Source organism: Podarcis raffonei, chromosome 2 (assembly GCF_027172205.1).
Source record: "Podarcis raffonei isolate rPodRaf1 chromosome 2, rPodRaf1.pri, whole genome shotgun sequence".
Classification (NCBI taxonomy): domain Eukaryota; kingdom Metazoa; phylum Chordata; class Lepidosauria; order Squamata; family Lacertidae; genus Podarcis; species Podarcis raffonei.
Window position 1 is genome coordinate 21,252,859 of NC_070603.1, and position 17,548 is coordinate 21,270,406.

At 45.0% G+C, this 17,548-nt stretch overlaps 1 protein-coding gene across 1 annotated transcript; it reads right to left on the bottom strand.

The window, feature by feature from the left end:
• Positions 1-3,041: 3,041 nt before the first annotated feature.
• On the bottom strand, positions 3,042-17,066 carry C2H17orf75 (chromosome 2 C17orf75 homolog). The gene is made up of 10 exons (XM_053375221.1): positions 16,830-17,066; positions 15,501-15,578; positions 14,282-14,407; positions 12,250-12,390; positions 11,062-11,119; positions 10,118-10,237; positions 8,010-8,074; positions 7,739-7,875; positions 6,105-6,208; positions 3,042-4,169 (listed from the first exon to the last, which is right to left on the bottom strand). Exons 1-10 carry the CDS (start codon positions 16,970-16,972, stop codon positions 3,915-3,917), a joined length of 1,227 nt encoding a protein of 408 aa, XP_053231196.1. The 5' UTR covers positions 16,973-17,066; the 3' UTR covers positions 3,042-3,914.
• Positions 17,067-17,548: the final 482 nt, after the last annotated feature.

A 17,548-nucleotide genomic window follows, 5' to 3' on the forward strand; every position in this document is an offset into this window, starting at 1 on the left:
GGCTATCAACACAATGGTGTTTATGCAGCCATAATTTCTTAGAAGTCACTTTTTGGTTTACATTTTAAACTTTGAAAAAGCCGTCCTGTCTTTTCAGCAAGGTAAGTGGCTGCAGTGGAAACTTCACAGTGGGGAAAGATGATAACATTAAACAAAATAATTAAAAAATTAATTTTATAAAATATATGCCCCAACTGGCAAGGTTGCAGAAGCAGCCCTACCCAAATTGTGATACCCACCTGGGCCTCCGACTCAACTAGCTGAATGAGTCTTTTGGTTCAGATGCAGAAATGGGTCCCCAACCAATTCTAGCCAGTGTGAAAATGAGCACAGCTGAACTTTGCAAATGTTGACCAAAAAAGAAAAAATTTGCCGCTAAAATTTTATCAAGTGCCATCAAACTGTGACCTGGTCTTTCCCACTAAGTAGAATTGTGTCTAACCAATACTGAACTTATTTACAAACAGGCAGACCTTTCCCCACTTAATCAACTTACAAAGCAGCATCGTGGAGCTGTTTGAGAACCGAGGTTTGACTTTACTTGAAATAAGTCTACACCAGAGTTACGGAAAAAACCTCAGGCATATTAAGACTCTTGTGATTATTTGCTGCTCATATTTCATCTGGTTTCAGGATAGAATGAAAATCTGGGTTTCTAACTTGGCCTCAACCACACAAATTCAGCCACACTCATTTGCCATTTCACCATAACTACCAGTTTTGGAAACAGGCCTACAGTGATACCTCGAGTTAAGAACTTAATTTGTTCTGGAGGTCTGTTCTTAACCTGAAGCACCACTTTAGCTAATGGGCCCTCCCGCTGCACCACCAGAGCACAATTTCTGTTCTGTTCTCATCCTGAAGCAAAGTTCTTAACCTGAGGTAATATTTCTGGGTTAGCGGAGTCTGTAACCTGAAGCGTATGTAACCTGAGGTACCACTGTATTATCTTTGTACCAGGTCTCTGTGACCCTGCATTAATGTGTGGAGGGTGTTCTTTGACTCCAAACGACTTTACAAGCCTGGAAGAGGGAAGAATTTTACAGTACTAACTTTTCTAGTCCTGCACATAAACTCTCTAAGCAGCTCATATTGGGCACACTGCCCAATCTTCAGTGCCCATCTTCCCAAAAGCCCTTCAAGTGAAACATCATTTGTGTGATAGTGGATGCACACATTCCTAACATCCTAGGTCACCTTCTATTGCAGGTTCAAGTTTACGAGTGGTGCAGATTGTTGCAATGTCTCTGAGGGTTGCTCACATGCAAAGCTAACTTCTAAACTCAACAATGGTAAGAAGCATCTTAGCACTTCTTGCTGCAAGCCTCTTTTCATCTGCATAGTGCAAACTGAAGAACCTATTTATCACAAAGATTTGGGGGTGGGATTCACCTAGCAAACCCATCAGCAGAAGCCCTGTGCAATGGCTTCCACTTCCACAAGAGGGCTTCCCCCCTCCCCCTCCCAAAAAAATAGGGAGTGGGGGGAGGGGTAAGGGGAACCCAGCTGACATTTGTAATAGTGCGATGTTGAATTTCACCCATTATATTCAACCATTCGGTACGGTAACAAACAGAAGTGAAACAAAAGCAAACTTGCTTGAAGGGAAATGCATTTTAATACCATAATTAATCACTGATTTCTAACTGGAAAAAGTTCTTCCCAGAATCCCAAACCAGAATACAAATTAGTAACACAGAGAGCTTTACAAGGCACACAGAATTTCACGGGTTGAATTTATGCAGTAAAAATGCTGTTTCTCACCAAATTTAATAGCTCTATTAGTCACCAAGCACGTCCTGCCTCCCCACAGCGTCTGTTAAGTTTACAGAATAAAGCTAGATCGATGAAGCTTTCCTTTCTTTTGCTTACACTGTTAGTACCTCACTCCATAGTTAACCATCATAGCACCAAATGAAGTAATTCTGCCTTAAAAAATAATAATAATGCTGAACAGAATATGCTTTTCCCATCAAGGGCTATTAGAGCACACACAGTACTTGCAAAGTAGCATGCTGTAACGTCAAAATATTTTTCTATGGTGTACATACTTTATAGTTTTGTTCTAACGGTTATTTGTGCACGGGTTCCGTTTGAGGTTTACTGTTCAGTTTCTTCTCTTTTTATTAACGTGGTCGATATAAACATGCCAAAAATAAATAAATAAAAGCGAGGTGTAAAGGGTTTTTTTGTGGGGGGGGGTTGTCCACATTTTACAAATACAGCTATAATTAACAGCTATTTTGACGGGTGCGTCATTCGTTTTGAACTCTGGATTCGGATATTGCTTTAGCCCGGTTCTTTCGGACCAAGCTCTAGCAGAGGCCATCCATCCATAAACTTAAGTAGCCACATGCAGATCTCTCGCTAGGATTGCCTAAGAGCAAGTCACAGGCTAGGAAAACTCACACCCCCCAGCACAGGACTGTTAACTGTGCTGCTCCAAGCTGGATTAGTTTTTGCACATGCATCCCCTAAGAGATCTCCTTGCCTTTACAAGCAGATGGTCAGAGCAAACTGCCGATTTTCTGTGTATATTATACACAGAGCCCATTACGGGACTTAAATTTAACTTTTTGAATTGGTCAAAACTGAGTGTTTCTATCCAGTTTGGGGTGAATACACCTGTGGAATTGCTCTTCTGCACACAAACAGACACATATATATCACATATGGTGCACTGCACAAACACGTACAACAGAGCTGTGTGTATGTAGTGCATTTTAAGAAGCTATATTCCCACTGACTTCAGGAGGATGAATGTGGTTGTGGGGCGGGGGTCTGGATTTAATCCCCACATACATACACCCCACCTTCCCCAGGCGAAATGTCTGGTGGCAAGGATTCTAGCGTCTAAATAAATAAATAAATAGGCCTACATGCATGGGGAATTTTATCTCAGCTGCTGCTCTAAGAGAATCCTCAAACTGCATCTCAAAACACACCAGAGATTGAAAAAGCAGTGGTGCCAGCCTCCACAAACAAGTTACCTTTTAAAGGGCTCCCTCATTTCACAACCCCAGGTTATTTTATTTTTTTAAAAACTCCAGGGGATTGGGAGAAAGGTGGCAATAGCCAATTTCATTTTTTAAAAATCTGGTTGTCTGCACAGATTTCCAGGTACTTGGCTTTTACAGTCTTGCAGTCACAAGCTCAAAGCAAATGCATTCAGAAACTCTACACAAAGATATTCTGGATCAGTTATCAAATCGTGATGAGCAAGCAAAGTACGAAGCAGAAAGTTTTTGGTTTGTTTCACTGTAATCTGTTCTGACTGTTTAATTTTTGTAACACACCCTGGGACCTGCAGGTAAAGTACAGTTAATGATAATATAATAATTTTTAAGTGTTATATGTGATCATTCGTTCATCAATTTATATTCTTAAATTTATATTCTTAAACCTGATCAGAATATTGAATCATGATCCACTGGGGTTGCTTTAATTAACTATTTTCTTAATAGGTAACCCTAACACCATCACTGACATGAAAATGCGGTTTTGGTCCAGTTTTGGAAGACTTCAAACAATATAACCTCCTATTCCCAAAGTAAGAAAAGAAAGTAATTAGCTTTCACATAATAAGTTAATTAAAGAGAACACTTTTTCCACAAAAGAGAGGAAATGCAAGATTTCTCTAATCATCCAAAGTCTTTAAGTACAAATGAAACAGCGAATTCTATTTCACAAATGAGGATTCAAAATATTTCTCCACCTTCTGGCTACTTTAAGGCTCATTACAAACTTGGTTTGTTGGTCTATGCTCACAGTTTACATTTTAAATCTGAGAGAAGTGTGCCTTTTCCTGAACACTTGGATCAAATGTTGCGAGCAACAGGAACCAAGTGCAGCTCTCTGCAAAGCGTGCACCTGGTTCTTTGAAAAGCAACATTTCCTTCTCTCCCAGAGACACACTAATTCTGCAATGTGTAAGTAGCCCCAAGTTCATGAGAAGGATTTATGTTACAAACCGGCTCTCTCATGAACTCCTCGAGGACATTTATTACGTTTTTGGCTTCCGGCATCTCGGCGTGTTCCACTTTCACAATCTTCAGGAGGACGTCTCCGCTGCCGCAGTTCTTCAGAAACAAGTAGCACTTGAACAAAGCGTAATGGTTCATTTCTGCCTGCCTGATGAAGCGCTTCAGGTTGTTGATGTCTTGTATGGCCTAGAAAGACAGCAGCGAACATTTATTGGTCATGTGCATCTCTTAGATGGAGAAGAAACTATACATGCAAACAGACAAATTGCGGACATTTCCTCCCTCAGTATCTCTACGGGGACTCTGTGCATGCAGCTCAGAATGAACACTGGCAATAGCACAAGATCAGCTGTTCAAAGCAAAGGGGCAGGATTGACCCCCCGTGCAAATCAGCTGCTCGATATGACTGCCAATCTTGCTTTTATAGATTGCAACTGATTGTGTACCAATGCACATACAGATGCAGCTGTTTCAGGGATCCTGTCTATACCATGCCAATATATGCGTTGGGATCAGTAAACAAGAATTTTCGTAGGACTAGGTAAAGGTAAAGGGACCCCTGACCATTAGGTCCAGTCGTGACCGACTCTGGGGTTGCGCCGCTCATCTCGCTTTACTGGCCAAGGGAGCCGGCGTACAGCTTCTGGGTCATGTGGCCAGCATGACTAAGCTGCTTCTGGTAAACCAGAGCAGTGTACGGAAACGCCGTTTACCTTCCCGCCAGAGCAGTACCTATTTATCTACTTGCACTTTGACGTGCTTTCGAACTGCTAGGTGGGCAGGAGCTGGGACTGAGCAACGGGAGCTCACCCCGTCGCAGGAATTCGAACCACCGACCTTCTGATCAGCAAGTCCTAGGCTCTGTGGTTTAACCCACAGCACCACCCGCGTCCCTTCTGTGGGAATAGCTTATCCTATATCTTTTTTTAAAAAAATATCTTTTAAAAAAAATTTAAAAAAGCTTATCCTTAATTTGAAAATAGTGACCTCAAAAGCAACAGGCTCAATCCATTTTAAGCACTTTTAGCCTCAACTGGTTTCCGGAGAAAATAAAGCTTCTCTCTCCTACTGGAATCAGCAAGACTTAAAAGTGTTTGACAGTACAATCCTATATGTGTCTTCTCAGCTTCAGTGGGACAGGTAAGTAGGTATAGGATCACAGTCTAAATTTCACTTGATTACACCTAGCAATTGCTGCCACTTTTACAGTACTTACCTAGAGCATACAGTTCGTTTTCTTCTATACAAAAATTTCTGCACATAGTATCTGGTTGCAGATTAATGTATGCTAAAACACAGAGATTCAAGTCCATGGAATGTGGAAAGTCAAAGGGAGTAATCCAGGGATATAAAAAACCAGTAAGAATTTTGTTACTCACTTCAGGTGAGTGCTAATTGTGTCTTGATATCATAGTTCTTTGGCTAAACTGGCTAATAGTTTGGGGCCATCCCAACAATAGGGACGCGGGTGGCACTGTGGGTTAAACCACAGAGCCTAGGACTTGCTGATCAGAAGGTCGGCGGTTCAAATCCCCGCGACGGGGTGAACTCCCATTGCTCGGTCCCTGCTCCTGCCCAACCTAGCAGTTCGAAAGCACATCAAAGTGCAAGTAGATAAATAGGTACTGCAGGAAGGTAAACGGAGTTTCCGTGTGCTGCTCTGGTTCGCCAGAAGCGGCTTAATCATGCTGGCCACATGACCCGGAAGCTGTACGCCGGCTCCCTCAGCCAGTAAAGCGAGATGAGCGCCGCAACCCCAAAGTCGGTCACGACTGGACCTAATGGTCAGGGGTCCCAACATTAAACACTGCCAGAGTGAACGAGATTCATCCTCAATTTGTAAGCAGTGTGTGAAGGTATCCAGAAATCTATTCTATTTCCACCAACTCAAGTATAGGCAGTGACCATTTTAGGAGTGTCTGAAATGTGCATGATTGTGCATGTGTAAATTGCACCAGAAGAGGCCCAAAAATGTCACAAAAAGGGGCGGAAAAGGGTGTTTGCAGGCTTTTTCGATGGTGTTTCAAATACAGGCAATTTCACTTAAATGGGTGGTTGCCTCGGAACGTAACCCCCACGTAAATGGGGGGGGGGGGTTCCTGTATAACAATAATGTGTTACCTTCAATTTAAAGTTCTCCAGTATTTGTCGGAAGAGAAATGGATTTCCCCCTTCGGAGCCATTGAGAAATGCTTGCATCCAGTATTCACAGAATTTGTCACTACCTGAGACATATTTGGAAATAAAACAAAGTATTATAGGAATTTCCAAAGGGCTGGTGTGTCTTCTCCATATAAGCACTGTAAATAACATGAGAAACACGATCCGTACGATGTAAGAAAATAATGTATGAAAAGCCATTTGTGATTGCTAGAGGGGAGAGGAGAGGCAAGTGCTGACCTCTTAGAAATCATAGAATTGTAGAGTTGGATGGGACCCTGAGGATCATCTAGTCCAACGCCCTGCATTGCAGGAATATGCAGCTGTCCCATACGGGAATCGAACTTGCAACCTTGCCATTATTAGCACCATGCTCTTACCAACTAAGCCATCCAGGAATGGAAGCATGCAGAATACATAGCCATAGAATGGTGCGAGAAGGCCAACTGCCCTCTCTCATGAGTGCCGTGTAAGTAGATGAACTTATCTGGCATATTTATAACTGGGGGAAAACTACGGCACAGTAAACCATTGTTTGGGGGCAACACTATAGGATGGCTGCTTGTGGCGGTATCTGCTTGGCCAATGAGAGAATGTCAATGCTAGACTAGAAGGACCCTTGGTTTGATCCAGCAGGGTCTTGTGATGTTCAACCGCTACTGTTTTTTTGTGGGGGTTTTTGGCCAAAGTTGTTGCACCCATTTGTTGTTATTTTCCCAGATATTTTAGCGATTTCCGCCTGGACACTGCTTCTGACTGCAGTACAGTGGTACCTCTAGTTACGACCTTAATTCGTTCCAGAGGTCCGTTTTTAACCTGAAACTGTTCTTAACTAGAGGCATGCTTTCGCTAATGGGGCCTCTTGCTACTGCTGCGCCGCTGGCAAACGATTTCCGTTCTCATCCTGGGGCAAAGTTCTCAACTCGAGGTAACTCTTCCAGGTTAGTGGAGTTTGTAACATGAAGCATTTGTAACCTGAGGCGTTTGTAACTCGAGCTACCGCTGTATTCAGGGTATGTCCGGGAAATTCTGGACGTATGGAAACCCTATTCTATGTTGTGGCTACATAGCATAGCTCCAAGTCAAAAGTGCACCATGAAGACCATTTTAAAAAATAAGATAAATACACCATGATCTTTCACTATTCTAAATTTGCTTTGGGTTAAACAAAACAAAAAAAACCTGCACTGCAGTCCAGCAGCCTGACAATTTGCCAGTGCTTCTTAAAAAGCAACAAATTAGAAAACAACTGCACATGGGACAATTTAATCACAACCGTAGCCTTGGTCCATAATGACAGCTCGTGACAAGAAGACCATTGGACAACCCAAGCTTTGCAATGTGATCTAAAGCATAGGATAACTGGAGGACAAAACCGATAGACTAACTCCACACCCCAGATTGTGTGTCCGGATCACCCTTGTGGCATGGAAAGATCCTCCCAAAATAAACAAGTATCATTTCAGAGCAATATTGCAGTAAGTGATAGAGCAATAAGCAACATTGAAGACTACAAGCATTTCCCATTGCTAGCCACTCTGAAGACTGACACCACCTATAATATGCCTGAAACCTCTCTTGCCTGCAAATCTCACCTGCATCGTGGAACTGAGGCTGTGGCCCACTGCAGTCAATCACCACCGGCGTGCGTCGTTCCTCGGTCATTGCCATACACAAGGAAGTCATGGTGGCTTCCCGGACAAGATCTTGAAGGCTTGCAGCTCTAAGGAACCTGAGAAAGAATGTGTGTTTTTTAAAAAACATGTTCATCACTAAGCTGAAGACAGGGAGAGGGAAAGGCAGCTGCCGTGCAACAGGCCAAGCTACCTATGGGAAAGACATTCTTAACAGGTGGTTTTCTCTTACCTGTTAATATCCTTCTTTGTCCTTTCATCGGGCGCTTTAACTTCAACTGGAGTGCAACTCAGAGCCTTGAAACGGGAAAGTTATAATGTCAGTGTTCTGAATAATGAGGTAGACTGGAGTGGCTAAGCTGCGGCTCTTCAAATATCGCTGGACTCCAACTTCCATCAGCCACGGCCAGCATGGTCACTGATCAGGGATGCTGGCAGCTAAAGCCCAACAACTTCCGGCAAGTCACACCTGATGTAGACTTAGGCCGCAGTCCTGCACCCACTTACCTGGGATTAAGTCCCACTGTATTTAGTGGGATTTACTTCTGCACAGCCATGTATACGATGATAACCGACACAATTTCTCTTCAAAGTAAATATCCCCCACTCCACTTACCGTATTTTTCACTCTATAGGACACACTTTTTCCCCTCCAAAAATTAAGGGGAAATGTGTGTGCGTCCTATAGAGCGAATGCAGACTGCGCGGCTAAGCCCAAAGCCAGAACAGGGAGACGGAGCGCTGTGCAGCACTCCGTCTCGCTGATCTAGCTTGGGGTTAGCTGCGCAAAGCCTCCACAGGGCAGCGGGGTGCCTTCACCCCGCTGCCCTGCGGAGGCTACGAAGGCTGTACGAAGGTGGGGGGAAGGCTGCAACGCTTCCCCCCACCGCCAGCCCCACAAGCGCTGCTTCCCCCCACCACCAGCCCCACAAGCTCGGGGGGCAGCGGGAAGGGGGCGTGGCGCCTCTGCGCTGCTCCCCGACCTGGTCTTTGGGGCTGGCGGTGGGGGAAAGCAGCACTTCCCCCTGCCAGCCCCAAAGAGCAGGTCGAAAGGAACCCAAAGCCTCCGGAGCCAGCCCAGCGGGAACTCCCGCTGGGCTCCAGAGGCTTCGGGTGAACGCACAGAACGCACCTTGTTTTAGAGGGGGAGAACAAAAGAAAATATTATTTTTTTCTGTTCTCCCCCTCCTTTGGTCCGGTGTGTCCTATAGAGCGAAAAATACGGTATTTTATCTTTACAACATGGCTTATTTGATATATGGTGACCATTAAGCTAGGGAGCTTCCTGGCGAAGCAGGATTTCAATCTCACATCATCCGGGTCCAAACTCAATACTCTGCCTACCAAACTCCCTCCCATCTGTAGAGAAGCTGTTTCTCTTGCTCTCTAAGGACAAATGGATGTTTCCTCTCTCTAAAAATCAATGGATTTGTCTTTGGCTGTGTGTCTTTGTAAAGCACATAAAAGTAAACCTCATTTGCAGTAGAAGAAGTAAGAGTTGTATGAGTCATCAAGCAAGATTTAATATTTTAAAGTGGGAAGTTTAAACTCGCCTTGAATTACTGAATAAGAAAAATGCCGACCAGTTTTAAAACCTACATTCCTGATCAATGGTCCAAACACCTGGTCCGTCCTCTACTTAGACTGAGGTTGACTTACTGGTGACTGGGAGTGGCCGCCGAGACCATATAACACTGGTCCTGAAAGACCTACATTGGCTCCCAGTACGTTTCCAATCACAATTCAGTGTTGGTGCTGACCTTTAAAGCCCTAAACAGCCTCGGCCCAGTATACCTGAAGGAGCATCTCCACCCTCATCATTCAGCCCAGACACTGAGATCCAGCTCTGAGGGCCTTCTGGCTGTTTCCTCCCTGCAAGAAGTGAGGTTGCAAGGAACCAGGCAGAGGGCCTTCTAGGTATTGGCACCCTTCCTATGGAATGCCCTCCCATCAGATGTCAAGGAAATTAACAACTATCTGACTTTTAGAGGACATCTGAAGACAACCCTGTTTAGGGAAGTTTTTAATGTTCGATCGCTTTATGATGATGATGATGATGATGATGATGATGATGATGTTGGGAGCCGCCCAGAGTGACTGGGGAAACCCAGCCAGAAGGGCGGGGTATAAATAATAAATAATAATAATAATAATTACTACTACCTCTACTACTACTTTGGGCACCATAGCTAATTCAGCAATAAACTAAACCACTATTAATGGGCTTTTCTCTTTGACAGAGTTATATTCCCATGTGCAAACAGAACTGCAACTGCAAACTGTCAAAAAGCAATGAGTTGAACAGAAAAGTAGTTCTGGGATGTGTGAAACTGTACTCACGGCATGTAACACAAAGGAAAGTTTCTCCTGGAAAAACTTCACCACTCTCTGAATAGGACAGATTGAATCCTCAAACCAAGTTGCCAAGAGAGGCTTAACACAAGACTCCAGATTATCTTGCTGCAACAAATTGAAAAGAGTGAAACTTTTACATGGAACCGTGAAGTTTAGTTCAGCTGAACAACTCCTGACAATCTCTGCTCATGGAACTTGCAGCTAACATTCATTCTTAATTCCAAATCATGCAAGTCTGACAACAGCTGTCATCTTGAATCAAACAGCTCAGCAAAAGCAACATAATGGTGGAAATCCAAAGAGCTACTTTAGGCACATGTAGGGTGGCGCTGTGGTCTAAACCACTGAGCCTAGGGCTTGCTGATCGGAAGCTTGGCGGTTCGAAGCCCCGTGACGGGGTGAGCTCCTGTTGCTCGGTCCCAGCTCCTGCCAACCTAGCAGTTCGAAAGCATGCCAGTGCAAGTAGATAAATAGGTACCGCTGTGGCGGGAAGGTAAACGGCGTTTCCGTGCGCTGCTCTGGCTCGCCAGAAGCGGCTTAGTCATGCTGGCCACATGACCCGGAAAAATTGTGTTGGCTCCCTCGGCCTGTAAAGCGAGATGAGCGCCGCAACCCCAGAGTCGTTCGTGACTGGACTCAACTGTCAAGGGTCCTTTACCTTTAACGTAGCAGAACCTCCACACAGCATCACAAACACAGCATCTTGAAACTCCCCCAAGATGCAGAAGTGGCTTCACCCTGAAGCCTGGGGGGCTGCATTTCAGAAACGCAAGCCCAGCACAAGAACCTAGAAGCCATTGCGCAGCCCTTTAAATCCCAGGCAGTATATTCCAATGAAGGTTGGTAGGTTTTTCGTAGTTAACTCTGAAGTCAAAATTTGAGTGTCCCTGAACAGAGAACCACATAAACCAACAGCGATCAACGTTTACCTCTAAATCCAGGTTAATTTTCAGGTCCTGAACATATCTGTCAAGCTCAAGTCTGAATGTAAACTCTTAAGGAAACAATGTGTTTGTTAAAGCATCTGAAGTGTTTCTGACGTTCAGGTCCAGGCTCTGCAGTCCTTGACTTCTAACTATTGTGGAAAGACAAAAAGGCCCTCCAAATGCATCTAATTCAAGGAATTGTTGAATTCAAGGAGCAGACGACACCTTCAGATGTGCGCCATCAGAAGTATGATAAACCAGACTACATATATTTAGGTACATGGGGCTTGATGAAATTTGTACATCGTTTTTCGGGAAAAGATTGAAATAGAGTTTGTGGATCCATTGCACATCTTTAACATTCTTTCTGCACTACGAAGTCATTACTTTCAAATGTGAAAATATATTGGTCAGTGTCGGGGAACTGCCATCAGTGCCGGAGGGAGAGAGCAAAATCCGGAGGGATTCCAGAGAGCGTCCCGGGATTGGGAGAGGCAGCCCATCTTCTGGGGAAGAGAATCAGCGTAGCACCAGTGGAGAAGGGGGGCAGATGGGGGAAGTGGCGAGGCGGTCCCATGACTCCTTGCCGGGGACCAGCGGGGAGAGTAGAGGTCCTCCGCTGCCTACGCCCTCCTTGCGCAGAAGGCTTTCGTGCAGAGAGAGTAGGAGGAGACTAGGCGTCAAAGAGCTGCTTTGCTGGAAGAAGTTTAAGAAACGCCCACTGACGGATTCTGCCAGCGATTGAGTCAGCCACGGGTGAGTGACTGTCCGGACAGAAAAGGTTCACTCAGGCAACCCAGCCAGGTGTTTGCACTGGCTTACGCACGAGCAACCCCTAGAACCATTACAGTCAGCCTTTGGAGGGTGGGGGAATTCTTTCAGCCTGGTTTTTGAAAAGCTTTTGCCTTCTGTTTTCCAAATACAACCCTGGAAAAATGGGGCCTACTTTAAAAAAAAAGCAAGACAAAACCAGTATTCTCAGATGTTTATAGCCAAAACCACAAAAGAATGATCAGGGTATACATAATGCATGCTGTCATCTTTGGCTGAATTCAATGAAGCAACCACAGTATTACCCACTTTTAAAAAATGACTTTTCCGCTCATAGTCTCCTCTTACACACACACACAAACACACACACACACACACACACACACACACACACACACATCCACAAAGATAAAAGGATATAGTTCCAGTCCCTTCTCTGAGCCTCCCAAAAAACAGATCACGTAGTCTAGAGGACAGCTGCTCAATTCTGCGTTTGCTATTTCTGTACATTTTTCTGGCTGGAAAAGGCAGTAATAGCAACCAACTCGGCTTTCTGGAATACTGAAAAGAGAAATTCTGAATTAATCACAGAGTGATTTTTATTCTTCTATCTCTCACCATAATCTGTCCACTCGCCGATCACATTATAAGCCTAGCACTTGCTTGAGAGCATGGATTCTACCCAGCCACTTCAATCTAGTGTCAATATAGCTTGCTTTATGCCTCCATTAACTTCTTTGCTGTGCCTCAAGAATTTGCCGCAAGAGTTCAAAAATCACCCTTCCCTTAACTCTGCATTCAAGAGTAAACAAATTGTAGGTGATGTCTTAATGGAGTTACGATACAGCCAAGTTGGGCATTTTTAAAAACAAAGTAATATCTACCATAGAATTATTACTATTTATTAAATTTACATACCGCCCTTTATCTGAAAATTGCAGGGCAGGTTTACAAAATAAAACACAAAAGCAATAGAAACGTAGGAAAAGAGCACAGAAGCAATTTAAGAGATCTTACCCAGCTGCTTAAGAGCCAGCTGTTCATGGCTCCCAGGCTAAGGGCTTATCCATTCTTCCTTGCATTCAGCTCCTGTGAGTCCCTATCCTATCCTTTCCTACCCCATTGATAATAACCCTCTCTTTTCTTTTTGGCATGCATTTTGAAAACAGCTTTTGGAGATCAAAGGGAGCTGGAGACAAAAGGACAATTTAGGCTTTGAGCTGTAGAAATGGGAAGAAAAGAGACCAGAACAGGTTTGTGTGAATGACAGATGCAATTATCTTCCTGTTGCTTATTTGCCTCTAATCCAGGCATTTCTGGGAGCATGGGGAAGGTGGGGGGGGGCTGGGCTTGTTGGCAATTCAGACAGAAAAGAGGTACTCTCCCCCCCCCCCGTTTCTGACGTGTGTGTGTGTGTGTGTGTGTGTAGCCCGGTCCACATTTAAACAATTATTTAGTTACGTTAATGGATTAAATACCATTTTAACAAGCTAGAATAGCATCACTATTTGACCCGACAATACATTTTTCATTTTAATGTCAACTGTTTTGAACAAGTACTTCTAAAAATTGTCACTGGCAGGCACTGTTTACCTGGGAGTAGGCCCCACCAAACTCAATGGGTCTTGTTTCTGAGTAGATACAATTGCACTGTCCATTGATTAAAATCCATTTGATTAATCAACTAAGACTTCATTAATCAGCCCTCGTTTACCCATAAGTCTCCCTAAGCTCAACGGGGCTTATTCCCAAGTAAATCAGGATTGGATTGCTGCCACACTTATAAAATGTACTACTCTAATCAAGATTTTAGTGAAGATTATGTATTTCAGTTTGCTTTTAATTATAACTTTAGCTATCCTAAACTCTAAAACACATTGACACCCCAGGTAGTTTAAAATATGAGTCATGGCTTGTATGCATTCTGGATTCCTACGCCTGCTACTCTTGCCACACTATACTGGCAAGAAAATATAACCATGGCAGTGTAAGCAGAGCTGCCCCTAATATCACATTTTTATTTGAAAGCGAAAGATTGCGTAACTTTGTGCCGTCTTCAAAAATTTCAGAGACACAAGAAAAAAGGAATGAAATTTCCCAGCAGACTAAAACAAAGTTTCCATGCTAGCTTTATTACGTATGATCTGACACATGATAACCGCTTATTATTAACAAAATAGTCATTCATTTCCAGTTGCTACGTGTTACAGCCAATGTGCAAACTCCCACCAGAGGCTCCAGTCCCCACATATACTCTGCTTTCCATTGTATTATTTAGAAAGCCAAAATCTCTTCACATGCTACAGATCCTCACCTGGCAAACTGCAGCAGAGCTGGGGAAAGGGGGGGTTGAGAGGAGGAAAAGGAAGGCTGCGCAGAAGTCAGAATCATAACATGTTGTTCCTGCAAAAATTTGGCACCAGGGTGCGGAGAGAATCATGTGGATTCTTACCTCAACTCTACAGATACAACATTGCCCATTCCTTCAAAAAAGGCTCCCTTGGCAAGGTGTTTGGCAACGAAGCTACGCAGCTCCATCTCTGCTTCGGCCGGTAAGTTAGTGTCCACCAAGGAGAGACTACATAAATGAAAACAAAACACACTGTTGACTAAGAAAGTTTTCAACTAGCCACTTAGGCTGCAATTCTAGCCCCACTGAATTCCGTATGAGTTACTTCTAGGTAGGAATGGCTAGGATCACAGCCTTAGTCGGTACCAAAGACCAGCGGTAGAGTATATGCTCCTTCTGGTGCAGAGCCAGGCTGTGATGAAGAAGCCTGCTAAGGTAAAGGGACCCCTGACCATTAGATCCAGTTGTGACCGAATCTGCAGTTGCGGCGCTCATCTTGCTTTATTGGCCGAGGGAGCTGGTGTACAGCTTCTGGGTCATGTGGCCAGCATGACTAAGCCGCTTCTGGCGAACCAGAGCAGCGCACGGAAACACCGTTTACCTTCCCGCTGGAGTGGTACCTATTTATCTACTTGCACTTTGACATGCTTTCGAATTGCTAGGTTGGCGGGAGCAGGGACCGAGCAACGGGAGCTCACCCCGTCGCGGGGATTCGAACCACCGACCTTCTGATCAGCAAGTCCTAGGCTCTGTGGTTTATCCCACAGCGCCACCCGCATCCCTAATGGACAGGGGTCCCTTTACCTTTTATTGTCTGTTTGCTTTTTCCCCCCTTGTTGTTTGGTTGGAAGTGGGTTGACTATCTGGGCAAGTGGCCTGCTTTTTTGATCTGCTTTTTATTTGCTTTGGGGGGGGAACTGTTTTGCTTGGTTTGTGGGGGGACAGTGTTCTGAGCATCACCAGTTTTTTTCCTTTTGTTAAATGGATATTTTATGGTCCCCATGACTGTTTCTTAGATTTCCAAACATGTCCCCAGGGCCCAAAAAGATTGGAGAACCCCTGTAGCCCAAAACATTTGGAGAGCACTAGGTGGGGGCAAGATTGTTCTAGGCTACTCTTAGCCTAAGCATGCCCACCTAATGAAGAACTCTTCTTTTCATTGCCACCTCATTGTACTATGGAAATGTCCCACTACAGAAAGTTCATAGTGCTCAGAAGAATTTGGTTCAGTTTTTAGAATCCCTCCACGCCACAGCTATGCAAATTCTAATTAGCAGAGAAGGGTTCAGAAGATTTCAATGGGTTTGCCGTGTTGGTTTACCTGAAATCATCAGAAGACGGAGTTTCAGCTGTTGTGCTGTTTGGGCTCCCATCGTCGCTGTCTACACCCTGGTGCAACCTGGCGGGAGGGGGAATCTAATCAGTTATGAACACACCTACAAAAACACACAAATCATATAACCACAAACCCCCAAAGAAATTGCAAGAAGAAGAGGAGGCCCCCAGAAAACAACAATGGGAAAGGTCTCCGACTCAAGACATGTTCCATTTCGCAAATCATTCTGGGTGGTCATCCGAACAAGCAGGAACAGATCCTGGCTAGCTGTTTGCTTTGAGAAGGTTTGCTATCACACCCCGGCACAACAGTGGGACCTCCCTCTTTCCCCCACTGTTTCAGTTCATATTTGGAACTGGAATTGGAGGGGTGGCTTTATGTACAGTGGTATCTTGGGTTACATACGTTTCAGGTTACATACACTTCAGGTTACAGACTCCGCTAACCCAGAAATAGTGCTTCAGGTTAAGAACTTTGGTTCAGGATGAGAACAGAAATTGCACAGTGGCGGGGCAGCGGGAGGCCACATTAGCTAAAGTGGTGCTTCAGGTTAAGAACAGTTTCAGGTTAAGTACGGACTTCTGGAACGAATTAAGTACTTAACCCGAGGTACCACTGTATTGGTGAGTGTTGAGAAGGGAACATGCTTTGCATGGAAAAGGTCACAGGTTCAATCCCTGGCATATCCAGCTACAAAACGATCAGGAAGCAGGTTAACGGGGAAACAGGTGCCAACTTGAATAAAATATTGGTGTCTGGGTGTCAAGTAAGCCCTGCCCTGCATAATTGATCACATGATGTAGGGGGGCATCATGTCCAAGGTGGGGCAATGTCGATGGGCATTGCCATTCAAACTGTGTGCCACTCGATTTGATTATGCGGAGTAGGGCTTACTTCACACCGCTCTCCCCAACGAAGCCTGCTAGTTTAGCTGGCTTTGTGGGAAAGCATTAAGACTTTAATTAAGTGGAGTGGAATGGATGAATGGAGTTCAGTACCATAGGATGTGGGGAAGGGCGATAGCTCTTAAAGAGAGAAAAAAAGGATCAGCCTAATTCATTGAAGGCAGCCGCTGGCGCAAGCCTCCCAAACGCCACGCTGAAATAAGGGGCCACAAAGGACGAGAGGGGAAGGGTGTTGGTTAGAGCGTGCTGCCAAGGTTGCAGGTTCGATCCCCGCATGGGACATTCCCGCATGGTCCCTTCCAGCTTTGCAATTCTATTCTATGAGTGCATGCTGCAGAACCGGGGGGTGGGGAGACGCCGCGACGAAAGCCACCAGCTTCCCTCCCCAGCCCACCCCAGCCCGCCTCACCTGCAGCCTTGGTAGCCGTACAGGCAATAGTAGCTGTTGCTGCTGCGCTCCGATTTCCGATCCTCCGGCAGGCCGCTCCCTTCCTCGCTGCTCTCCAGCTCTCTGTCGTCCCCGTCTACGGACTCCTGGAGGGAAGGCAACATCTTGCTGGCTCCTTTCCTCCCCTTTCCTCCCCGGGCTTTGCGGGTAATGGAAATCCGCTCCCCCTGTTGCCGTACAGTGCAGCGCCTTATTCTGCTCCGTCGTGCGCGCAGCTCGCTTCCAAGGTTCCTGCCAATGTAGTGCTATCGCTATCCGCATTGATAGAGAGCATCCCCCCCCATGAAACTTTCAGACCATGAGCAGGCAAACCAAGGTCCGGGGGCCAGATCCGGCTCAATCGCCTTTTAAATCCGGCCCGCGGATGGTCCGGAAATCAGTGTTTTTTTTACATGAGTAGAATGTGTCCTTTTATTTAAAATTCATTTCTGGGTTATTTGTGGGGCATAGGAATTCATTCATTATTTTTTCCCCAAAATATAGTCCAGCCCCCACAAGTTCTGAGGGACAGTGGACCAGCCCCCTGCTGAAAAAGTTTTCTGACCCCTATTTCAGACCCTCCAAGTGTCCCTATTTTCCAGGGATGTCCCTGATTTAGAGAAGCCGTTCCAGTTTCTATTCGGTCCCAGAATGTCCCACTTTTCCTTAGGATGTCCCTATTTTCATTGGAGAAATGTTGG

Bases quoted from the DNA above. Each gene is read 5' to 3' on its own strand.
- C2H17orf75 (XM_053375221.1), bottom strand. From the start codon at position 16,972: ATGTTGCCTTCCCTCCAGGAGTCCGTAGACGGGGACGACAGAGAGCTG. The intron at 7,876-8,009 runs GTAAGAGAAAAC...ATTCTTTCTCAG, and splicing joins ACAAAGAAGGATATTAACAG to GTTCCTTAGAGCTGCAAGCC. The intron at 4,170-6,104 runs GTAACACATTAT...CTGTCTTTCTAG, and splicing joins TGGAGAACTTTAAATTGAAG to GCCATACAAGACATCAACAA.